General features: G+C 38.9%; 1 protein-coding gene across 1 annotated transcript in view; it reads right to left on the bottom strand.

The window, feature by feature from the left end:
• The window catches only part of dapk1 (death-associated protein kinase 1), a 75,522-nt gene that overhangs the window by 32,749 nt on the left and 15,417 nt on the right, over positions 1-27,356 (bottom strand). The window contains exons 3-7 of the mRNA XM_073466753.1: positions 15,061-15,282; positions 8,449-8,587; positions 4,256-4,385; positions 2,719-2,767; positions 2,501-2,527 (exon numbers count right to left, since the gene is read on the bottom strand). Of these exons, the coding sequence (XP_073322854.1) occupies positions 2,501-2,527; positions 2,719-2,767; positions 4,256-4,385; positions 8,449-8,587; positions 15,061-15,282 (567 nt within the window). The remainder of the gene's footprint in view (positions 1-2,500; positions 2,528-2,718; positions 2,768-4,255; positions 4,386-8,448; positions 8,588-15,060; positions 15,283-27,356) is intronic.

Here is a 27,356-nt window from a genome sequence, read left to right on the forward strand (position 1 = left end):
CGGAAACAGTACAGCAGCATCTTTTGCAACTACTTGGAGTTTCCTAATGGAGTTATTTGTGCAGCTCTTATCACAGTGTAACAATCAGGTCATCACTCATGCAGAACACTCCCATTAAGAGTTTGGAGATGCTCCCGAAAATCAGCCGAAATCGTTTATTCAATTATTCACAGCCAATTATTCCCCCCCTCATGTTGTTTTTCTCTTTTGCGATAGGAGATGAGCAGTGAGTGCACCTCACTTTTGCTCGGCTGTGATAATAGGCAGCGAACAATCTATTTTCTACCTTGCCATGCAGAGCTGTGACAGCTGTGTGGGTGGACAGCATGAACGAAGACTGTGTGTGCATGTGTACAGGGTGTATGTGTGCATACATATATGTTCATGAAATGTAGAGACAAAATAATGCATCATTGTATTACTCTTCTAAAATTAAGAGTGTAATGTTTGTAGCTCCTTATTATGTAAAAATTAGATAACATTTGTGTTGACATTTACCTTGAGTTTCCCTTTATTTACCTCACTGTGTTTTGATGAGAGCTCTCCACGTTTGTGTGGGCAAATGCACCTAATGTGCAGTTTTGTGCACAATTTTTCTGTTTGGCCTTGTGTAGGTGTCTATCTGAAGGATAAAGGTGTGTGGGAGCTCAGCTGGGTATAAAGAGAGGAGGACAGCATCATCAAGAGCACAAAAACAGTTAAGCTGTGGGTCGCCAAGGGCATGAACTTTTCTCTCGCTGTTGAATTAAACTGTGCTGACATGTCTGCATACGGCTGCTTGAAGAACACTCGCTGGTTCAATGAAAGCCCTTGGCTTTAGAAGATGAATTTGGTTCTTTTATATATCAATTGGTTAACTGTATTATAAGTAAATATGCCATACAGGTGAAACTTTTTAACACCACATTTGTATAGTTTTATAACAGCCTCTGAGGTAATCTGGCTGTCGCAGGTTACAGTGAGTTGTATCTATAGATTGTGATTCAAAGAGGGAACATCTTATCAGAGCTTCTGTTCTGAGGTCACATCGCCTTCATTACATGCCGACAAAAACAAAGAAGACTTACAAGACCTTGGAGTCCAGAGTCCAGAGTCAACTAGCTAATCTATCTTAAGGCAGCCAAATCATTGCCTTTTTAGAGCTCATTTTTCTAGCTTTTTAATAAAACATTTACATTTTCTGCCATTTAATTACAAGAAGCACATTCTCAGCCATTAACAGTGCAAGAAGAAAACTATACTGTAAACTGCTGCAGTGGGAAATGTAACAACTTTTAAGTGTGAAAAGCTTGATAAAGAAGAAAAATGGCCAATTATGAACATCTTTTGTTGAGTAGTTTAATCAATAACGATACATCATAATGTATTTGATCTTCATATTTTGTATTGATGAATCTGCAATGTAGCAAAGGCTTTATATAAGAGATGCACCTATCGACCAGCCAGGGATCGGATTTGGCTGGTTTTAGGCATGACCGGACATGACCGGCGACTGGCTAGTCTGCCTGTCTCTGTGGGTGTGTGTATGTTTCAACGCGGGTCCACACAGACACAGAGCGGAGGAGAGACAGGGACGTTACCCAAGGTGATGGTCATGGACATGATGTGTTGTTAGATAGATCTGTTGTGCCGGTCGAAAGTAAAACATTTTAGTCGAGGATTATAAATGCAAAATAACAAACAGAGGCTCCCTTGTCTGAACTTAGTCCAAGATACTTGTTTACACTGCGTAAATCAGGCGAAACTTAAATTCACTTTTCACCAACAGGTCACATAATAAAATAGCTTACAACATGAAATTAATTTTCAGTTCAGGAAATTGCAATCAGTGCATCTCTACTTTAAAATAAATAAGTAGAGTAAAGTAAAAGTGCACTATTTCCCTCTGAAATGTAGTGGAGTAGAAGTCTATAGTAGCACTAAATGAGAATAATTAAATTCAGTACAAGATTATCAAAATTGTAATTAAGTATAGTACTTGTAAATGCACTTTTTAACGCTGGTCTCAAGAGGAAGAAAAACAACATACTATTGTTCAAATAACTCCGTAACTATGCTCTGTAATGCAGTCAATATTGACTCACAGATTTTGGATATTTAATAGGAAGTTAATTTCAGTCTAATCAGCAAAACAGGACCTCATGAAATGAAACGAAACCCACAACATTCACGCAACTGCTGAAACAAATACATGTTCAAATGCACTGAAAATGCTGTTTAAATATGCTCGACAGTCCCTGCTGCAGGCTGCTTCATTATTCACGACAAGCAGCATACACTTCAGCTGGTTTAACGACAGAGAGGTCAAAGAGCAGCCAGTAACCCCGACAAACATTCTGTCATGTCAGTGAGTGAAGACGCCCTGGGGGTTGCAAATAAATGCGAACACAAACGTGATAGAGGCTGTTGTAAAAACCCTGCGTTGACGCATGTTTCCTACATAAATGTTTTACATTTCACATAATTATCCATCAACACAGGTGGCATGTCAGATACTTACAGGATGTAGGTTATCACACCGACACTCCTGAGGAGAGGCAGAGAAAGGAGAGAGATTTTTAACACCAAACAATTCATCTCGTCTCAAAACAGCTTGACAGCAGAGCATCATGCAAAGCATTTATTTAACAGCAGCTGCTTTCAGAAATAAGAACAAACACAAACAGCATATGGAAGATCATGCTCAGTGATGGACAGATAGAGTTTTTATTTACTCACCACATGTCTGCCTCCAAGCCCAAAGGTTCATAGTTGACTACTTCTGGAGCTGTGAGGCAAATGCACAAAACAGAACATTATTACTATTCAGGTCAACACGCTAACAACACACACAGCACACCAACTTTACCTTTCACTTAATTTTCTCTGATTATTTCTATCCCTTACAAATCAATTTACTTATTTTTCTCCATGCAATGCCTTCTTGAGGAGTGTGTTATCGCAATCTGTTAGGTTCACAGATTTTTTTTTTGTTTCTTTAGAGGTGTTGTTGTTGTACTGTATAAGCTACTGTTTTGTTTTTGTTTTTTTAAATCACACCTGCTAGGACTGTGATAATTTTTCTTCTTTTCTTGTCAGATGTGTGAATAATTAGCAGTGAATCAGTACATTCATTTTTAATCAAACTGAAACAAAACAGGTTTGGATGCAGCCACCCCTCAGATGAAACTGTACCCCCATATGAGGCATAAGTTTTATGTTAATATTAATAAATTCTGTCACTCTTATTATTCTTTGTCTTACTTCTATTTATGGGATATTAAAGCTCCAAGTGTTGAAAATACAATTCCCCTAAGTTTGGGGGCTCAGGGGAATATAAACAGGAAGTATAATGCTGCAAAATATTTGTTTACATTTCAGAAAATTGGCACTATTAAAAGTCAGCTTAATTAGCTATTAGTGGTTCCTGTTTGCAGTGCAGACATGGATGTACAGACAAATATTAGAGGATTACAATGACACTGAAGAACACTTAAAAATATCATATTTTTTTATTAATTTCTTAATTGATTCCTAAGTTAATTTGCAATGAACAGAGATAGTTATATCATCTATATCTAAACAAATGTGTATAATGTCATTTTGAGTTATGACTCAGAGAGGGAGTAAGCAAAACTCATAAAAGCATATTTGACATGAATGAGGATTTATTTTCCTAATCCTTTAATTTCATTCACACCTGATGAATTTCAGAGTGGTTAGGCCGCTTTTCCAGCAACTATTCAAATCATGATTTCGGCTTTCTGCCACTTGATCTTTATTTAGACCATTTGCTCGCTGCCACCCCGCTGAACTGGGAACAGGCTCTGGTTTTGGCCTGGATGATGCTGGTAGTGGGCACTGGCGTTGGGCCGAGGGGGACTGGGAGTGTTGGCAGCTGCCCCGGGCAAAGGGGTAGATGAGGGGAGATGGGACAGAGCCAGAGATGTGTCTACGAGTGTGTGAGTGTGTTTGTGTTGGCAAAAAGGAGCAGTTCTGATAATCTCCAGTCTATTATCAGGTTTCTCTCACTTAGTCCCTATGGCACAGTTGGCACCTACTCTCACAATACGCAACCCCTGGGATAAAGCCAGGAAAACAGGGCGGTGTAGTGAATGTTTGCTTATGTGTGTTATGTACATTAGAGAGATATTTGTGCAAACTCATTGGAGCAGAATGTGTTCAACAAAACACCAAACTATATGCAGAACAAGAAAATCAGGAAGGACGAAGAGCGTGCTTTTTCAAAAACACACAAAGACAAAGAGATACTGACCAACAAATTCCGGAGTTCCAAAAATGTTTTTAAAATCATTGCCAAAATCAATCTTGTGGGCCAGGCCAAAGTCAATGATCTTGATGCGAGGGTGAGGCACAGAGCGGTTCAGCAGCATGATGTTCTCCGGCTAGAAAAAATAAAAAGACAGACAGTTAAAAAAGTGAGATGGAGAAGGAAAGAGGAGATAGATAAGACAGACAGAGGCAGGGAGAGGTCGAGTGACAACCTTTTTATACAGCATCGCAATTTAAACACACAGTATAAGATGCTCAGAGAGAAATGAATAGAAGAATATTGAAAAACTGTACCCTAAATTATCTGTGTATGACTCAAACTAAGTGTCAACAACAGAGCGAGCAGTATAGTCAGACACAAAACCAGGAACAGGCTGGCAGGAAGGAGGCTCATCAGCCATGGAAATCCCATGCAAAACATGAGTAAAAACCTCTCGAGGAAGTGGGAGAGAGGAAAGGACGGCGAAGATGCGCTTTAAGCAAAGCCAAACAACAGAAGCCGGACATTCCTAAGGACACAATGCCTCTTTTAGACGAAGCCATCTTCCCTCCAAACCTCATCCTTTCAGCCTGACTATGGCTTGAGCTAGAGGATTTAGTCTGAGAGGGAACAGGAGCAGATTGGCTGTGGGCAGCAACATGAGGAGCTGAGAAAATACCATCAAACTCCAGCTCAGCTCAGTGGTTTTGCTGCCTGCTTTGTAAACATTCATACGCTTAAGTTAATACTGGAATGAAAGAGCATGGCATCAAATGTAGGATACAAACAGTCTGAGTTCCCCGTCTGCTAAATAAAAAACCTTAAACCCAGAGGTGAAATGTAGCTAGGTACATCAACTCAGGTACTGTACTAAAGTACAAATTTGAGCTGCTTGTACTTTGAGTCTTCTGTTACATGCCACTTTCTACTCCACTCTCCACTTCAGAGGAAAATATTGTGCATTTTATTTCACTACAATTCTGTGACAGCTTAAGTTAGTTTACACATTTAGATGTACATTTTACCTTCAAAACATATGAAGGGCTTATAAATTATGATGTGTTATCATAAAAGCCAACAGTATATACAAGAACAGCTAGAATGATTAATGGATTAATCAATTTGTCAATTAACAGAAAACAAATTTGCCACTGTTCTTATAATTTTTGAGGTCATTTTTCATGCAAGAACATTTCATGGTTCCAGCTTGACAAACATGAAGATTTGCAGCTTTTCTTTTAATCACTTTAATCATTTTAAATAATTTGTAATAATTGTATGCTTTTTACTGTTCTTTGGATGTTTTTCATAATTCACTCCACCTCAACCAACTACAATAGTAAACTTCTGCTTTTACATTACAATAGTAATGATTTAATAATATAATACACAATAGCATTACAGTGACAGGGCACATTTTCCTGGGTAAAATTCTCAGTGCAGGACTTTTAATTGTAACAGAGTATTTTTACATTATGGTATTAGTACTTTTACTTAATCAAAAGATCTGGATACTTCTCCCACCGCTGCTTAAGCACTATGGCCACTTTTACAGCAGGCAATTAGCAGAAACATGTATCCCCAGAGATTTCTCCACGACATAATGAAAGTCACAAGGATTAGAGCATAAATCAGTATTAATAAACAATGACACAATAGAAGATTGAAGTTTGGGCGATATTTACAAACTGGGTCTTTCTAACTGTTTTCCATTAAAGAAGAGCTGACTTTAAAATCATTTTGGTCCTTCAGTTCAGATACAAATTGCATATAAGATGACTGGCGATGAGTCAGACATCATTAGTCTATCCTGCCCAACATATTAGGCTCTTGAGTATAATAAGCACATTGATTGGCAATATTACTGTCTCTGCGAAATTGATTTGACTCTAAAAAGAAAATAATTTGCTGAAAACTGCCTTGTTCAGTCAGGCAATTACTTTCTAAATGGTGTAACGGCAGTTTAAAGAGGTTAGAGAGAACATCTGGGGTGCTTTAATTTCTGTCCCTGAATCTACTCCTGCTGTCATTGTATTATTATGGCTCCACAATATCCACATAAAAAGCTATATAAATAGCCTTGAACTAAACTTGACAACATGTCTTTTAAATGATGCCAAACACAAGAAAAAATATGTTAACAAAGACGAGACGCCATCAAGAATATGGGCGAAGATAGCAAATGAAGACAATGAACCTCTACCCTTTTGAGTTGAATACTGCGGTACTGTAAATTCATTCAACTAAACCAATGAAGCCTTAATCTGAGTCACTGCTAGACAGTGAATAACAGCAGCTAATATCCAAAGCGGAGGCTGCAGTGTGTGGTAAAAGCTGCAGCATTGATCAGAAGTGGCTGGCTGAGCGCAGAGGTTATTATTTTCTGCAAACCTGGAGACTTAATGTCCTGAGCTCTGATGTATGACTGTTCAGTAAGATTGTTCTGTAAGTGGCGGAGTCAGTCTGGACCGTTTCTTCTGAAGACGCCATGTGTGCAGCCGTAAGTGGACAACTGATCAATGATATTGATTGAGATTTAAGTAAACAACTATCAAAACAATTCACCAGAGGAAGTCGAATGTCCAAAAACCTCACGTATAGAGTGTCTGTGCTGGTGTGCTGTGAGTACACCATGACCTTTACTCATTTCTCCCTCCAGAGTTTTAAACTACACGCACACGCCATGATTAAAAGGTAGAGAATTCAAAAATAAGCCAAAACAAATTTGTCAAGATAATCATCTTCAAATATAAAAACATAGAGAGAGAAACTGATAGAAAAGGAGAGGTCCAAAAGAGGCGAGTCGATGGAAAAAAAAGGAATCACATATTCATATAATGCTTCAAATCGAGTTCTCCAGCGAGCTGGCATTCAGGATAATGAATGTGAACTACTCTGGGGCTGTACAACAGGCAACACTTTACTGTGACCTCTGATAAGAGGGAAATATTTGGGGCTTTTGTCCGGCAAATATGCAGGAGGAGTCTTTTCAAAGAAAATACCCAGCCGTGTTTTCTAAACCTAACATGACCTTGAGCAAAGTGCTGTTTTCATCTTTTGTGTCCAAAGTGTTTTCATGGATATCTCACAACCATCACAGGAGTGCATCCCTTCTTTTCATAATTTCTGTTTTGGTTCTCATTTTGAGGACATCGTCGAAACTCATCACTTGAAAAGTCTCATTTGCATTTGTTGGAACTGGCGGAGGGTCTATGAAGGACACACGTGACTTTTTGTGTCGATGTACAACGCTTAATTATTTTGCATGAACACACAGTGACGCAACAGATGTCAATCAAGCTTTGACCATGGGATGCCACTGTCAATGAAACTGAATGTGAAATGAGTCAAGACTTTTCTTTTCTAAGATCTCCTGCATTAGCAAATTCTTTCAATGTTTAAACAGCTCTGAGTAGTTATTTTCATTTTCATTGGGAATTACAAAGCCGACATTTTGACAGGTCACAGCAGGAACAGGTTAATGATGGCTGAATTCCAGTTAGCTGCTTCAGTTTCAGGGTCCTGCTATCGTGCATGCTGACTCACTGTCGCATTGTCATGGTTTACTGGGGAACTGGAAAAGAACGTCACTACTATGAGAGGCCAAAAATGTATTTTTCCGACAATACGGTCTCCAACAGCACACTTAAAATGAAATGGATTTCACACACGTACTGTCTTTTAAGCATATACTCAATGGGCTGCAACTAACACAGTTTTCATTATCAACTAATCTGCTGAGTGTTTTTTAAACCCAAGGTAGCATCTCTAAATTCCTTGTTTCACCATCAGTCCAGAACAGCAAAGTATTCAGTTTTACTATCATATCTACACTTTCAAAGGCAGGAAAAGTGGCAAATCCTCACATTTGAGAAACTGGAACATGAGAGAGTTTGGAGATTTTGCTTAATAAAATCTCAGTTGATTAATTCAAATAATCAAATACTTGTTTCAGTTCTGAAGCTCTTCAAACTCATTTTTCTATGTCAATGTACTACATCCTTAAAGTCCTTGTAGCATTAATATAATATAGAATTGGTATACAGTGTAGGTGTAAACTATGATATCAGTGTATTCAATACAAGCTGACAAAATGGACAATATGTCGAAAAAGTTGAACAAACTCCTGTTTGGACTACATGACCAGACAGGATAACACAAGGATGACTTTTTTCTATCTTCAGTTGCGGCAGTACCTTAAGGTCAAAGTGAGCAATTTGTTTGCAGTGCAGGTAGAAGACTCCGTCCAGGATCTGCTTGAGGAACTGAGTGGCTTCTTCCTCGCTCAGCGACTCCTTCTCTGCCAGGAAGTCGAAGAGCTCACCGCCGGCCACACTGGACGAGGAGAGAGAGAGAGAGAGAGAAAGAGGGAGAGAATTAAAATGCGAGATTTCTCAGATCAGAGCCAGCTACAAATCCCTGCTTAGCAGAGCTGAGCTGATGTAATCTAATCATCCCGGTGCATTAGAGCGCGACCAATTTACACATCCAGAGCGCATTTTAACCAGCGCTGTTTAAATAATGAAAACTCTTCATTAAAAACAAAGGAGGATATGGAAAAATGAATATGCCCCTAAGTTTCAGCTAAGATTGTTTCATTGGAACATTTAAAGTTTGTTTTAGTCGCTGCACTAATATGTTGTCTTAAAATGATTAAAAAGACTGCACAAGGATGATAATCAGGGTAACGATGACATTAACAGGAGAAAGAAAGGAAACGTTTACTGAATCATGAAAAACATTTACTTGTTTATCAAATCAAACAGTATTTGTCTAAATGAAGCTTATAACGACACACAGATAGCAAAATATTGGAACTATATATCACTCTGATCCATGAAGTTTAATGAACGATACTGACCCAGGCCAATTTTTATCTTTTGAGCAAAAGAGACTCAACAAAATACTGAAAATTATTTCATGTTAATTCAGTTCTTGGTATCATGGCTATTTTCTCCTATCAGGATTTAATTATACTGCTTCTCATAAAAATCCACTTTTTAAGCCCATTAATATCAGTATCAGTGCTTGCTCATCACTGCCAAGACATAACCCACCATTTTATCTATCGAAATTTATGAAGGTCTGTTCGTGTCAATTTCAGATCAGAAGTAAAGATCTTTCAATAAAACCAGAGCATGATTCAGCATTTAGCACTCACTCATGTGAGTGAAGACCTGCAGGGAGGGAGCAGAAGAAGAGGAAACGTGTAGATAATTGTAATTATAGCCATGCTTATCCAGTCGTCAAGTGTTCACTCAGCCAAACACACATCAAAACACGTGTTTGTCTTACAGTATACAGTATGTGAAGAATTAGTCACAGTTAAATTAAAAATTACTTTTTAATTTTAGCAGCCAATTCTCCATATTTCAGTGAAGGTTTATTCAACCATTACTAACATTTAACGATTTGTATTATATAAAATGTAACTTAATTTTTTTAGATAAGAAAATGTTTTCACATTGCTGTACAAAAATTTGCATCCATTAATGCTTTTGCTAATCTATCTGCAGGGATAGAACACACACACACACACACACACACACACACAGACGACCCCCCTTCCCCCCCCCCCGACACACACACACCCTTCAGGGAGGAAACGCCAAACCAGCTGCACAGCTGGGAACTCCACCCCTCCTCCCACCAAACACCCACTCAACAGTATATCTCTGATGTTTACTTCATCTGCTTCAGTGGTTAACAGGGTGTAAACGCACACTCTCAGACAGGAAAGACGGTTTCTGCCCCGAACATGCCACCTCTGCCTCTTTTAGCACTGGTTGTTCAATGTGTTATGCCAAAGGAGAGTCGCGGTCACTGTTGTATTTACCCAGAGTGCAGGAGGAGGAGAGGATGTGGAGGACAAAGGGGCACAACATGAAGCCTAATATTTTTAGCATTCACATGTTACTTGTTGTTTTACCTGCCCTGGGCTGAAAAAAAAACTAACACACAGTATTCTGTCATCCTACCAGCTTTGAATGCTAATTGTGATGTACGTAGAACCAGGAACGTTATTCTGGTATTATCATTGTGCAAATGAATTCAAATGATTCACTTTTCAAGCAGGCAATCCTTTATCCTCTCCTCCAATAGATTACCTTTGTTAAAAATACCACAAGTAACCTTTAACTGGTTATTAAAAAGTAAATATAATGTAATATAAAAACATAATACTGATGCCTCTATGTGACCTACATATGCAAACAGGAACATGAGTGAGAAGATTGGCTATTTCTGTTCTGTTCTTATTGCCTGTCACCGGGTTGGATTTTGTTTTACGCATGTTGAAACGCATGTTCACAAAATGAAAACTATTTTTTTATGGCAGAGTGATGAGGATTAACTGAGGAATCTCACAGCCTGCGGAAAGCAGCTGCTCTGTAGTCTAGTGGTATGGTCCGACACTAAAACAATGTTCTTTTTGTTCCTTTGTGTGTGTGTGTGTGCGTGTGTGTGTGTGTCTCAGAATCAATAAAGAAATGAAAGTTCCTTGTAGTAGCTTTAAATAAACTCCTCGATACGAATTCTCACAGCATTGGCACTTTGTAAGCTGTAGTGTCACACCCTGTCACAACTCTCAGTCAAGTCCATTACAAGACCCCCAAGCTAGAAAAATCAGGTTAATCAATTTCTCAAAACTGTCCTCTTTTGTGTGTCAGAAGACACGGAGCATTAGTGATATAAGCTTGGCTTCATCACTGAGTCATCAGCTGCTTGCTGAAATAGGATCAACAAAACACGATCTCCTTAATTCATAAACCATGATTTTAAGCCATTAATAGTACACGGGGGGTGCCACAGTAGGGGGTACAGGCAATTACAGACAGGGTTGTCCAGCCAAAAAGTCAGTTCTGGTTCTACGCAGGACTGCACTGGACAGTCAAATATGTAAGCAACCATACCAGTTTGAAGGACTTGTAGCATGAGCCTTGTAGCATCAAGGGAGCAGAGACAATAAAGGCTGTTGTGACAACTTCACAAAGTTATACAATCAAACAAGGCAATTGAGGAAGTATGGACTTCTAAGTAGTGTCTTGAGACTATACGTCCTGGTTCATATTTCATCTTCTATCAGTATCCCTTACCAACATGCCCACACAAACAAGCGTGACTGACAACAATGACAAACATCTTGTCATAAGAGTTCCTTAGATACAAATCTTATCAAATGGTTGTCAGTGGCTCAGAGTGCATATTTCAGGGAGTGCTTGACCCAGATACGTTTGAGAATTCATGAGTGAATAGCAATAAATAATTAAAATAATAAATAATAAGATTAAAGTAATAAATCACCATGACACACCGGTCAAGAAAATAAAAAGTCATGTCTCCATAGCCCAGAACAGAAGCCATGATATTATATTATAGATACCATAAATGCCAATACTATATTTAAACCCTCACCCAAAGATATTTGCCTTAACATTGGACATGTAGCCATCAAAGCTTTAAGACAGACCTGTGCTCTACTCTTTCAAACAAAACATTAGCAGTGGGGAAATGGAGTATGAACCACTATATGAGGCCCAGTTTCCCTTGTCACAAAACAGCTCAGGGAGTGTAAGAGAAAGGGAGTCCTGTAATAAGTTAATTACACAAAACCCTTTATTTAAATTTAACTTGACACAATTTAATAATGCAGTGTGGAAGTGAGCATGATATGTGAGAACAAAGCTTGAATGTGTGAGGTACAGTATGTGCTGCTGTGGAGGTGTTGCATGGAGCCAAACTAAGCCAAACAACATACACGATGGATGCCAGCTGGACAAGAGGGAGAGTTAATGGGCCAGTCTTATACAGGCTTTATGGTCCATGCAGATCATTGATGACCCTAGTGAGATGTTTGAGTCTGACCATCCCAACACCAAAATACAGCCTTAATAACTGAGGCCAATCCACCCAGAAATCTTAGGCTATGTTTGGACTTCTAGCCAAAATTTGTTTTTTGGCATATCAAGATTGTATTCACATTGATTTTAGGATATCTGGATGGCAAAAAAACCTGTGAAATGCGATTTTTTGCAAATCATCAAAACATGTGATTCAAGTTGGACTTCTACTGATGCGTCTGGTTGCCCTGGAGGTTCAAATTGGATTTCAAAGTGTCTTTTGTGTCACTCGCAGCACAACGCACAATGACACTGTCAAATTCAGAAAGACGAATGTGCATCAGAGCAGCTGAGCAGAATCCATGCTGATACTAGCAGGATGGTCCTGACAACACAGAGAACAACAGTCTGTGGAGTCACACTGAAATACACTGCGCCGCAACTTGACAGCGTGACTGTTTGGAAGAGTGAGATGGTCGATCATGCTTCCATGCTGGAAAGCCACATCACCAGCGTACGGAGTTACTGACGCGTACGTCGTTACCATAGCAACCCATGCAGATATGTCGGTGATGTCTGGACCCAAAAATCGGTGCACATAACACTGTTATGAATTAATGAGCTTTGTTTGTATTTAGCAGCTATATTACTTCTGAGAAATTGTTACAGACCTGGGATATACAACAGTGGTGTTGCACTCAGAAACTGTGGGGGGCGCCAAATCACATAAAATGCCAATTTCTACATAATGTTGCTTTAAGGACAATTCTGACACAAAACCTTTAACAGAAGGTCACAAATCACAATCACAATCAAATAACTTACGAAATAGATAGAAAGTGTTCGATGCTCTGTGAAGTGAAAGCTTTCTTGTTCCCGGTGACCTTTATTGTGGGAGAAGTGACTCAGCATACTTGCTCTTTCCAGCACCTATTGGTTTTAATGCCTTTGCTTTAAATGGACCTCAGTGGTAATTGGAATTTTCTCAGCCACATTTTCCCAAACCTGTGAACTGGCAACCTTCACAAGTCCACTTCTACATCTACAAAGATCAACTCAAAGGAAAAGATAATCGATGGATTCTCCCTAATGGGATGAATGATACAGTTTCAGTTGAGGACTTACCAGACACTGTCTGCTCTTAAGCAACTGCGTTCAAATGGATTCATTTACATATGTCACAGTAGCTTTGAGATTCATACAAGATATGTTGTTATGTACAGTATGTATCATATAATTCATGGATAATGTACAGTTAATTGTCATACCACACCACAAAAACACAGTATTCTCCTTTCTTACTGTCACTAATCAGACCGTATTTAGGTGCATTGGGCATGATTGCAAATCGAATGCGCTATATGGTTGAACTGTTCTGTAAATGTGGGTGTTGACGCACTGGACCATTTTTATATCCTTGCAGAAGCTATCCGAATCTTGGGAGCGCCTCTTTAAACTTTAAAATAACTGGTAACTGCAGGGTTTATTATATGGAAATGGGAGCAGTTTTTCATGTTTTTACAGTTTAAAAGTAAAAAAGTTAACAGCCCAGAAATGTGCATGTATCTAATGAGAAGCAGGAAGGGTTGATGGGTTGTTGATGACTCTTGGAACAACTGCACTTGTTCTGAGCTTTGGGAATGAGGAAAGATTAGAACAATTTCTACATATATTTGAGAGAAAGAAAACAAGTTCATAGATGGGCTTATGGACAGCTTGTTTTAATGGGTACACGCTTTGAAACAATGCTGCAGTGCTGTACAGCCATCTATCCAGCACCTGTTTGAATGTAAATATAAATTCTGTGTTGTCTATTTCAACGGTTTAATAATGAGAAAAAAACACATTTTTGGACTACTCTGTGAAAAGCAAATGGTATTCACTTAAGTTTGCACAGTGATTCTGACAATAACAATTCTCTTAAAAAGCATTTAATCAAGCCTTAAAAACATTGAGATGTTATTTCCAGCCACAGTAAATTGTTCAATAAGTTTACTGTACTGACCTGGAAATGAGCCATTGACTTATTACAGTATTCACACAGTTGTACTGTGGGCCCGCACTGATTCTGCGTTTGTTATTTCTTCCTTGCAATGCTATCATATGTGATCACCAGTCAGGAATGTTGTCTGGCAACTGCAGCTCTCAGCATTACACTCATTACTGCTAGCTGTAAGGTGACCTACTAATGGAGGTGTACTGTATTGTGCTTTTGTGCTTATTTGTTTAGAATAAGCGTGTTGTCAGCTGGATACTTGTAATGTCACCATAAAAGATCTTACAGCGGAGTTCCATGTAACCTGGTAAAACTGGTCTAACCGGTGCCAGTGAAAAAGTGGCCTTGAGTTAGACAACACCTCTGATGGGTTACAGTCACGGTTTATTACAAGCTACCCTGAAAACTGGCTACTATGAGGACTTGTGATCACCATCTGACTGATTTAGTTTAAAAAAATAAATAAATAGGGGACAGTCCTCTCATTTCCCCCTGTTGATTCTGAAACTTAAGATCTGATGGTCTGATGAAAATCTGAATCATGGGAAAAAGGAGGGTGTAGCTTTTTTTGAACTACATACTAGATCTTCAAAATTATTGAGTTATTAAAATATATCCCGACTTCTTCAGTTTCCATTTCGACTATGCTTTTTTAAACATCTGGCTCTTATGAGTCCAACTTTATTGAAGTGAAATACTAAATGACTGGAGTACCCTTTTAATTTGAAATCTGAACTGTAAAGAGAACAATTCCCTGATAGTCACTGTTCTTATAAGAAGCAAAAAGGACTATAGGGTACAATCATTTTTAAGCTGCATACCTTCAAGGCCATAATAATTAGGAAATGCAGAGTTATCCTTTTTTTTCCAATACCCGTTATGCAAATCATGAATTTTCTCCATTACATATACTCGGTTTCCACTTTTCCACTTGCGATGAGCACGGAAGAATAAAAGATGACAAAGCAACTCACAGCTCCAGGATCAGGATGACCTCTGCCTTGTTTTCAAAGACCTCATGGAGCGTGATGATGTTGGGGTGCTGGATCTCCTTGAGGATGTTCACCTCGCGCTCGATGTCCTCCCTCGTCACCCCTCGTCGACTTGACTTGCTGCGTCGCTTCTTGATGAATTTGGCGGCATACTCCACACCCGTACTCCTGTGCCGACATCTTCTGACCACAGCAAACTGACCACTAGCAAGGGGAAAAGAAGAACAGAGAAGTCAAAGGTGCATCTAGCCTTGAAACAGTAAAACTGGATTAAAAATCTACCAAAGAGCATCTCCAAAGCTCACTAATTAACACGTTACATCTCATTTGTTTAATCTAGAACACAATAGGTGCTGGTGGGCAAATTTTGTTACATTTGGACAGAGGCAAGCCGGCTGTTTCCCACCTTGTTTCCAGTTGCTGAGCTAAACTAACTGGTTTCTGGCTAGAGATTCACATTACCATACAGATTGATGAGATTGGTCTCAATATTCTCATCCAACTCCCAGCAAGAAGGCAAATAAGTGCATTTCCCAAAATGTCAAACTACTCCTTAAACACTGTCAGGTTAATATTGAATTTCTACCATAAACAAGACTGAAGAAACCATGACTAACACTCGTCTACACAATGATCGCAACCAAAGAACAAGAGACAATATATAGACAGCAGAATTTGATGACAAATAGTGATGAGTACACAATAGAAACTGACAAAATGAACAACAGACAACAGAGATGTGTAACAGAAATAGATAACGCATCAATCAGCTGCTAGGACACTGAGGCTCAAGTGTTTAATTCCCAAGGGGTTTACTATCGCTCACAAATACATTAAAAAACAGACTTTTGGCCGTATATGTATCAGTTTCAAAGTGGTAAACACAGACATCTGAGCCAAAAAGGGGTGGGCGGGATTATAAGGCATTAAAACTGTTGATCGGAAAAAGCTTTAATTAATAACTGGCTGGTGCATCATGGCCAACGCTGCCTGGATACAGAAATAGCAATGAATGCTGAATAAAGACACCAGTTTGTATTCGGATCCAACATCAGATCAGATCAGACGTTTGGAGGTGTTTCAGAGATTTACGCCAATATCAAAACCCAATTCGTCCATTAAATACATAAAATGATAATCCATCCGTCTTTTCTTGTTTCCTCTTTTGATTCACAGATCCATCTCTAACTTACAGAAGAAAACATGCAACTGAATGTGCAGTGCATCCCAACAGAGTACAAAAACACACCTGCCTTCACCCTCAGCAACCTCTCATCATCATCAGTTTGACAACAGTGTGTAAATTATAGACAGGCAGCACAGCTCTCAGACACTCCTCAGCAGCACACTGATAAGAATCGCAGCTCAGCACAACATCAACAAAGCTGACAAACATCCAACCAGTAATCCTATACCACACACACTCCGCTATAGACTTATTTCAGAAGAAAGCAAAGACCTTCACTGCATATAAAACACATCATTCACTACAACTGAGTTATTAAAACATGTCATTCTCAGAATATTAGTATTTTGTATAGGGGGAACTAAAGCTAGAGTTAATATCTAACTCTAAACAGTAAATTTGTTTCAAAGGTATGCAGAAATACAAGACAGAAATAAAAGTTTGTACCTCTGCAGTTCAATTGACCAAAAAGTTGAATTATGAAGATTGAGTGCTTAAATTTGCTGTGTTTATATGATGTTTCAGCTGCATCTGCATCTTTACCCACAAATATAATTAAAAAAGTTTAGTATTTCTGTGAAATATGTATGATTTCTAGGATCTAAACGGTCACACTTTTAGAGACTGTGTGTAAATTCTTTGTCAATCAACCCCTACATATGACCACATCTATTATTCACATTTTTCCAGACATTCTACTACAGATCAGTTTAAGTGCAACAATTCAGATGATTGTTTCGGGTTATTTTCAGATTAAAAATACTAAAATTCTCTCATCTTTTGTGAAAATGAAGTGAATATTTTGGGGGTTCTAGATAAGATTAGTTAAGATTGTAACTTGATTGAAATTTTTTTTAAACTTTTTTCATAGACTCTACATGAAGCAGTTTTGACCGTGATTTGGATCCAAATGAGAAACATTTTTCCATTTTTAAAGAAGTTCCTGAGCACACATGTCAGCTCTCTTGTCCACCTATAGTTCACAGTGTTAACAGGGTGCAGTACACATGCTCCGAGCTAAGTGGAACAAAAAACATAATCTTGCGTGCGTCCAGCCAGATTGCTAAAATGCACACATAAGCACTTAAACACCTACTGTCTGGGCAATCCAAATGTGGCCAGCCTGCGTGACATTTTGGTGTGAAAATTTACTCTATGTATGAACAACACAGGAGTTGTTATGGAAATTCCTTCACCATGTTGCCATGCAGCATTGTTATTGAACACTGCTATCTGACTGGATAACGCTGACTCTACTGTCACTTGACCAAAACACTGCCAGAAAAACTACTTGGGGAAGCAAGGACACTTGGCTAAGGGCTGTTGACGCCTCCGCCGATTGTGCCTCCTCACGGCCCTGGCAATCATGAAGCACTTAGTGTACCAAACACCCACAGAGGGAGGAAGAGAACAAGAGAGTGGGGGGTGAGAGAAAACGAGAGGAAGAGTGCCACATTCTGTCTCAATTTTTTTAAATTTCCATGTCCAGATTTTCACCCAGCTTTATAGAAGAGAGGAAGCTATCTGGCAAGAGCTTCCTCTGCCTTGGCAAAAAAAGAGAGAGAGCCCTGCACTGTCATCTGACTCCGACAGTGCCAAGACTGGAGTGCACAGTTGTCAGGAAGCAGTTTAGTAATTTAGCTATATGTTCTCGGTCTAATCCTCTCTCTACACTGGGTCTCCCAGTATTTGATGAGTAAATGCAAATCAAGACTACAATACTGCCAGCTGCAGAGGAGCTTTAAAGGAAAGAAGAAATAAGGCATAAGTGAATTCTTTCGGGACTATCAGTAACAAAAAACGTCACCCTGTTGTGATCTGTAGCTGCAGTATGTCCCTTGAATACGTCAGTGATGTCTGTGGCCATGTCCACGTTCATGTGGATAAATCTGATGATACTATTTAGATTTGAAAGCCATTGCATCTACACTTACACTTTCAGGTAGATGCACAGAGAAGGGCTGCAACAATAAGTTGATTAACCATTTTTTTTAAGACAAAATGTCTAACATTTAACAGTTACAGCTTCTTAAATGTGAGTTTTTGTAGCTTACGGATTTGTGAACTCAAAATCTTTGAAATTGTAATAATAATGGATAGTTGGTCAGACAAAACTTTTTTTATCAGCATTTTATATTATTTTCGGATATTTAACCGACCTAACGATAATCAAGAAAATAATCAGCACATTAATCGATAATGCAAATAGTAGTTATTTGCAGCCCTACACCAGCTAAACATGGTTGAATCTCTTCTTTTTTCCTTTTGATTACATGGCCAATGAGTTTCTCCAATCACTCTAAGTGCCCTAGAAGTGGCATAGCAAAATGCATTTGTGCATCCCTGTAAAACAGTTGATATTGGGAAGGTTGGTGACGCAGGTGGTGGTGATGATGGACATTTAAAGGGAAGTTCTATTGGCGGTGCTCCTCGATTAGCAGAACAGGGTTACATGGTGTAAAACTGAACAGCACAGCAACACAGCTTCCTCTATTTTTGACTCTCTAGTTCTGTTTCCGCAAAAGTCGGCACTGTCAAGATGGTTTACAATTGGTCCATTGTGCTAATTTGCAAGACAGTCAGCCAAGGTGTATCTCTGTGCAAGAGTACCACACACATTTTATCCACGTCCACAAGTAAATCCAATAATTGTAGCAAGTGCCTTTGAAATAAATGATTTTTACCTTGTAAATGCTAATATGACAAAGCCCTAAGCAAGTCGAAGCTTATTTCAGTTAAATCTGCCACAATCCAGTCAGTGCAAAGAAAATGAATTGACAACTACATAAACACAAATTCTAGGTACAGCTAAAATGTGACAACATGCTGTTTTTCTTTGTCACATAATATCTTATATAATATAATAATATCTTTCACTGACACTTGTAATGTGTAACTCACTTTACTGAAACACAAAATTAGCAATTATAGGCAGATTTGGAGGTCATAAAAAGTTGTCAGCCACAAAGCTCAAGATGTATATTACCAACCACATTACAGTGACATTAAAAAATGGTTTGCTGACAACTAAACTACAGACAAACTCAGGGGAATGATATGTCTTTAAGGAAGTGACTCGTCCTGTGACTGAGCCAGAGACATGATGTAGATAATGTGAAGTGGAAAAGAAAGCTGAGGATGAGGGCTTTCTCATGTTAATGACACTTCCACCCCCATTCAGCCTGCCATCACCCTATAGTGGTTCCCACCTCTGTCAGTCAGGCTTCCTTCGTGTAGATAGAGGGGACAGAAACATCAGGATATGATCCGTTTCTTCCAGAGAAATTGACAAAAGAGAGTAGAAGGGGTTGTTGTACATGTAATATTATATATGTTCACACCATCAGTATTCAAATGACTGGCCATCTGTAACACACATGCCTGGCTGGGTAAAACCACAGTAAAAGACTCGGCATACCATCGTTCCTCAAAGAGTATTCACTGGTAACACTTTATAATAAACATTATCAATAAATACTACAAGTAATAAGTAAATGGTAAAGTGTTGTGTAGTTTGCAAAGGTTAGGTAACCCTTTTTCACACATTCAGGTGAACAGAAAGTAAACTAGGAATTCAACACGTAACCACCGAAACTAGAAAAGTAGGAAAGACAAATTAATCAACTGAAATGCCAACAGTAAACAGAACTGCAACAAAAGCAAGCAGCTTTCACTGGACATCCTTCAGCCCATTCCTGAGCTGTCAAACTTTCCACTGCTGAAAGTTCATGCAGAGGAAAAGTCTAACGTGTGAAGCCGTGGGACTTGGTGTGAAAATACAGTTAAGGATGAGAAGGAAAACACAACTGATTTCCTGTTCTTGATTATACACCATCTGTGTAGTGTTGAAGACATCATTTGACACTCCAAATGTTATTCTTTTTTCACATTTACTCGTCTCATCAGTGCAGCAAGCTTGAGTCCTTACAAAGGTTTAATTCACTTCTGTAGAGAAAACCTCTGAAGTAATTCAGGGACATAAAAACGTACACATACCAAGATGCGTCTGGGTTGACTGTCATGTCATGCTTGTTCCTTTGCTCCATGAATGCCTACATTAGTGGATATTAATCTCTTTTAATTTCCCAGGACTTCATACTATACTGTAACCACAGGATTCCTCCTGTGGTTACAGTATAGTATGAACAAACTTTGCTATGTATGTTGGATAAATACACTTTGACAGTTGACTTTGTTACATGGACTCTTATGTTAAAGCACCTGTTAGGTGTCAGGTTGAGCATGCTCTGACAAAGACTGCAGCGAAGCATAACAGTGACTCTGGAGGTTTGCTTCATGATAAGGAAAAATGAGCTGGAGTTGCATCTCTAAGGTTGGGAAACACACAGCAATGCCATTTACTTAAGAGGCCATTACTTAAGAGGGTGGTTAGAGTAATACACGCCAGGGGCGGGGTGAATAATGAGGCTTTGACAAAATGACAAAACAAAGTGAAGAAATTATTTCATGCTCTCCTTTTTGGTTCACAATCAACATACAATTGTCTTGGATGTATCTAAGAAGCACATGTGTAAAACTGAACAATAATTACTTCATTCAGTAGTCAGTTTTCTAAGGTTAGAAGTTAACTTTTTGATGCTGTGACTGATAATACAACAATTAAAGTGTGATGAGGTTTTGGCAACACTCAACAACACTAATGTACTGTTGTTTGTAATGAACTTTCTTGTCTTTTTTGTCTGCTACACAGCAAGATGGCTAGGGAAATCCAAATCAAGTTATGATGTGCTACAAAAAACACAGCTTGAAAACGGCAATGGCAAAAATCTGAGCACAAGAATGCATCAAAATGTGCAGTGCTGCAGACTGGTATATTTACAAGTGCAGTTAATTAGCTGGCAAATGCTATCTGCATTGTAGTGAATCAGCATTAGTCCATATTTGTGATGGTTGAGCAGAAATATGAATATAAATACTGGTTGACCCTTTCATTAAGAAACAGTTTGCCCTCTAACCAAAATACAGGTGACAATAATATAGCTAATAAGTGTGTCAGAAAAATAACCACATGTTTACAGTGATGGCATGTAGCCTGTGGGAAGCAAACTCCACACTTCTGTTATTTCCATAGCTCTCCCACTGTACACTCATAAAGAGAGGGGAAAGTGAGCCCACCCTTTGTTAACAACACCAGCTGCACATACAAACAAGGGGAAAATGGCAGTGGTTCAACTGAGCTTTCTTCCCTTGGTGAGGCAGTGGAGGGAAACCAAAACCCAATGCTGCTGTGAAAATCAAACACCCTTTCCCTGGTAGAGTTTCTCTTTCTGAGAGCTGAGACTGAGCTCTTGAAAAGCTAGCTAAGAGCTAAGGTAACAGGAGTTAATGTGGTGGATTCCCCCTGTACGATAGACCCTTCCCAGACTAGTACAAGCTAGATGGGAAATCCCTCTCATCCTCCAGGGAAGTCAAGGGATAGCACTGACTTGCACGAATGCTGCTGAATAAGCACAAAGATGGGGCAGAAATAATGAGCAGGCAGGGAAGAAAAACCCTTCCTGGGAATCACTGACAAACAGATGCAAGGAAATTGTTTTTCAAGCGCAGCTCTCCTCCTCAACCCTGTGCAGTGCAAAACCTCAGATAGTCTGCAGGATCAAATTGCTTGGTTCCCTTTGTTGTGCTTAAAGCACAGACAAGGCTTCCCACTTTTGGCCTACTTGTCTCTCTAAAGCAACTGGAGGGGAGGGGAAGATGGGGAAAGAAGCTGGTTGGGAAAGACGAGGAGAGGTTTGTTTGTGTCTATCAGAGCTGCCTGGATGTGTGACAATGCCTTGCAGAGCCTTGCATTACCCAACACTGCTGGCTGGAGTGTTTATCTGTGGAAATATACTGCAAGCATTAACAGATGTATTACTGCACGCTTCTTTTTACCCTTGATACAGCAGGTCTGTATGACAGAGACAGTTCAGTACTCCGCATTCATCAACTGATGTCTCAGGTTTACTATACACAGTCCTGCTTGTTGAATATACACAGGTAAGCACGGTTACATATACAAAGTGCAAAGTAACTGACTCTGCTTCTTAAAACAGACCTGATCTCAGTCAATTTACAAGAAAAGAGCCACACAGAAGCCAGGCTAAGAGAATCAGTTCAGCCAGAGCAAACACGGCAAATTTGATTTGATGTCTTGCTTCAAAGCTCCAGCTGAAGACAGGCCTTGATTACACAGCTCTAATGCTGGAAACACACTATGTGAATCGAGTAACTTGTTATGTTGAGTATAAACGCAGCTGCTAAATGAATGTTATGTAATGTAATGTAGAGATGAAAACGACAAGTCAAATAATGAATTAGTCAACCAACAGAAAACTGGCAAGTATTTTGATAAATGATTAGAACCGCCAAAATGCCAAGGATTTGCTGCTTTTCTTTGTCTCAGGATCATCATCTCTGATGGTCAAACAAAATAAGATATTTTTGCTTTGATGTTGTAGAAATAAAAGATAACTCAATACAAAAAAAAAGGTGTTTGCAGGGTAGACTTTCCTACAAATAAGACAGCTTGAGTTGTGATAGCACAGAGTCTTGTGTCCACTCAGTAAGAAGCTTGAGCACTGGACAGTAGTGAGCTGTTAAATCAGTGTAGCCTCGCCTGGGTGACTGGCTGCTGTTAGTTCGAGGTCGCTGCTCTGACTGGGAGTCTGGCCTTGTCAAGATGAGGCAGCCCTGGAAAGAACAATGCTCAGTGGTAATGAGCAGCAGAATGGCCTTGTAAACAAAAATCAGTGAAGTAGGAGTGGGCAACACAACACAGCACAAAAAGACACAACACAAAGTGTGGTCAGTGTGTAACGTGCAATGCATGAAACAGTCTGGATAGAATAAGCAGCTGCAGATGTTTATATATTTTTATTGTGTGAACCGCCATGGGAAATACAGACAAACCCAGAGGCAGAAGCAGCTTTTATTCAATATAAAAGATCACAAGGTAGACAAAAGGAAAATAACCTGGAGGTAGGGATGTCTCGATCAAGTTTCTTCGGATCAGATCCCGATCCAAGCCCTTTAATATTTGGTAGCTGCCAATGCAGAGTTCAATCCAATGCTTAAACGTTGATTAATTATGTATCTGACACACTGAAATAACAGCTACAGCCTCACCTTGGCTCACCTTATTTTTCATGAGCTTCTTGATCCAAATACAGGAGGACCTGGTTCAAGATTATTGAATGTCCAATTTGAGACTCAACAATTAACTTTCTTACAAGTTGGATCTTCAAGTTTTTAATAGTAGATTCAAAGGCTAAAATGATATTATATGAATTAAAATGTAATGGGTCCAATAAGCCCTGAAATTTGGAGCTTTTGGAACTACAGCACTGTAGAGCCTAGCTGTTGTATACATGATCAGATCGGGGCAACTTTAACTGGAGGGATGGCACTGGATGGTGACTTAAAGGTGCACTATGTAGTTTTGGGGAAGAAATTTTAATCAGGGGAGAATGTTTTTATGCCTAAACAAACTAAATAAACAAACACTTTTCTTTGTCATGACTGAATAAACTGAGTAAGCAAACTGACCTTAAAGGACAACACAATTTCATAAGGTTTTACTTTGTTGTCAGTGTTGTAGCTTCCAACAGTGTTTTGGGGACCTTATTTTTCTCTTGGATTATTACATCATTAATATTGTAAATATTAATATCTGAGTTTGAACTTTAGGAGTACATAGTGCTCCTATAATGAACAAGAAAAAAGTAGTCGCGCAAAGAAGATTGTGCCAAGATTCAATGCAAAAACAATTACTTGTCCGTATTTAACACTTAATCACATACTCAAACAACTAGAAAAATCCTCTGAATTTTTCATGCACACAACGTCAAGCATGCAGGCAATACAAGCAACAAGACATCATCGCTTCAGGTTTGTTTTCTGTAGCTCAAGAGAGACTTTCTCCTCAGAGTCATAAAGCACTCAATGACAATCAATATTTTTACAATGGCTTATTATTTCCATTAACACTTACACTAAGTATCCTAGGCAACATTTACAGAGTCCACCAAGTAACACTGATTTATGACACCTCAAGTAGAGAATAGAAAGTAGCTAATTATAGCTGCAAGGTCACTGTTTGGTCACAATCATATATGAGACTGCAAAAAGTTCAGTTATACATATGCTGTCTTTGATGGGGAGTAGACCTGTGTCTTAAATTTATTGGTGGGCTATGATGAAATTTAATCTACAACTACCAATTTCTGAATTATCATTATTTGCACATGTTACATATTTACTTTGATCAATCATTATATATTTGTGACCCATGATTATTTTAGCTTTAGAAGTGGACACAGGGTTGTGTTGAAAAGGCAATATCCTCAGTGAGAATGAGGTGATAACAGGCTCAGTCTGAAGCTCAAGTCATCATCGCAGGGTGTCTGGCACAGCTTGGGCTGATAGCAGCTGAAGATGACACACGTACAGCTACTTTTCTCTTTAACACACACACACACACACACACACACACACACACACACACACACACACACACACACACACACACACACACACACACACACACACACACACACACACACACACACACACACACACACACACACAGACACCACTACCTGCCTCGAAAGTCCCTCTAGCTGGCTTTATGATCTCGGAGGCAGGGAGAAATCTGCTTGATATCTTTATGCATCTGCACACCGGATACAAATATGCACAAAATAAACCTGGTGTTTCACCAATAGAGGCATTTTTTTCCAGCCAGACGGTGCATGACCGAGCACTCTTATGCTTGTCTGGAGAGTATTAAATGTAAATCATTTACTGCAGAATAATCTAATATGCAAGTCATTCCTGGGGAGATTTAACTGTAAAAGGAAACTACGATACTCACCCTTCTAATCTTTAGCCTCAATCCTGCCATAATCCATCGATACATCACAGCCTGTAAAATAGAGCCTACACTCGTGGGAGTATAATGCAATGTATATCATGACATTTTAAGAACGCCACGCCCACACACCCCAAAAACATATCCCTCACATTGTATAGGGATAAAATAAAAGCCCTGCTTGTAATAGATCAACTGCACAATATTAAACACAGTACATACACACTGTTCCTGTGAGATAATGACATAAAACACATGCATCTTTTTCCTTGCATTATCTTTCCCCTACAGTTATAGTGCCTGTCAAGCTAGAACCATTACATGGGTGATTTTTCAAAGCTATTACCAATTTTGCATCTTGTTTATATCACATAAAAATCAACTGACTCCTCTTTAATAAATCTTTGTCAAATACTACAACGGCACTCAGTAGAGCACATACCTCCGCCAAGGTCCAACAGTCCCCTTTAATTCAATCAAGCAACATCTTATTATCAAATTCGATAGCCTTTTATGACTCTAAATTTCTAATCCCCCTAACAACCATAAGCTTGGCCTATCTTGCAATGTTCAAGAAAGTGAGAAAAAATTCCTGGATCAGTCCCTTTATCTGGATCCACATCAAAACTTGATAGGGTCCATTCTGGGCCAACCAAGTTGTAGTTGGAATTAGCTTTTTTGCAATCTTGCTGTCGAACCAACCAACCACCCAACAAAGATATAGACACAGGTAAAAATATAACCTCCTTGGCAGAGGTAATAAGATCCAGAACTACTTGACTATCAGGTTTTAAATTCAAGAGACTGATGTCAGTTTAACTTCATGGTACCAAGAGCTTGTGCAAACAATGAGCCTGGACAATAATGGTAGGAGAGTAAAGCAGCTGGAAAAAGATTAAAGAAAATAAACATTTAAAACAAAATCATATTTTTCAAAAAGCACACTCCATTTATTTTCCATTTTCCTTGTTATTCTGTAGAAGCATACCTACTTTGTTTTACCAGGCAACACACAACCAAGCTGAGGCTGCGACTAAGTATTCTTAGTGGTGATTCATCTGTCAATTTGTTAATTAATCTATTTTCTGAGAAAGCAATTCATCATTTATTCTATACAATACAACAAATAGAGAAAAATGCTGATCACATGATCCTAGAGTCAAACATGACATCTTCAAACTGATTTTCAATCCAACAATTATATCAAACAGAGAAAAGCAGCAAAGTCTCACATGTTTTAAGATGGGAGCAGAAAATCTTTGGCATTTAACTTGAACAATCAACAAAATCTACCAGCCAACTAACTACTAAATAACTACTTTTTAACACGTACAATATAGGCCAAAGCTGACGAGATGGATGTAGTTATCAGGTTTATGATGACAGAGATTTCTTTGCCTCTCTAATCTAAAAAAATAGGGACAAACACCATACATCATAAAACAAGACAATTCCTAATATTAGCAGCACTTCAAGGTACCTACAGTATATCTGAATTAGCTTCCAAGGATAAGTAGCACTGCCCTTGTGCTATAGAGGCCAGTATTACATTGTGTATCATCTCCCTTCCACTACTGTGAGCCAGCTATTGATTGCCTCTGTGTACTACTACTGTGAAATAGGAGAGGGTGCTGAAACGCTGAAAAGTGTTAAGTACAATAGCAGGCAGGCTAGCAATGCTCCGGGAAGGCACACAACACACACACAAAGATTCACTGTCAAATCTGATACTGATGCACATGGACTGATGGAGGATGACAAACAAGTGGGAACACAATCAGTGTGATCTCACCTACAGTTTGGTCTCTTTTGGTGTGAACCACAGAGGACGCTTGCTTTGCTGATTTTTTTTTTTTTACGGGACTTTGTTCATTTTGGTTTATGCTGCCCAGTGACAAGCAACACAAACTGCAAGTCATAGGCTGTAAACTCATATGACTTTGTTTAAACCTGCAATAACTTATTCTGATGTCATTTGGGAGAAGCAGAAACAAGTTGTGAATACAACACTGATGTATCATCATTTTTTTAATTGTTAGCAAAAATAAAAAATAACACAACCAGAAGTGACAGAGCAACATTACCATATATTTGGAAACTTGTTTCTGGCGAATGCCGTTTTTGGTCTCTACCAACTCCTTAGGAAAATATCTCACTCTTTAGCTGCTAAATGCTACACTATGTTCATCAGCTAGTCTCTGATTGTGTCTGTCTGCTGTT

This window comes from Pagrus major, chromosome 5 (genome assembly GCF_040436345.1).
Source record: "Pagrus major chromosome 5, Pma_NU_1.0".
Taxonomy (NCBI): Eukaryota; Metazoa; Chordata; class Actinopteri; order Spariformes; family Sparidae; genus Pagrus; species Pagrus major.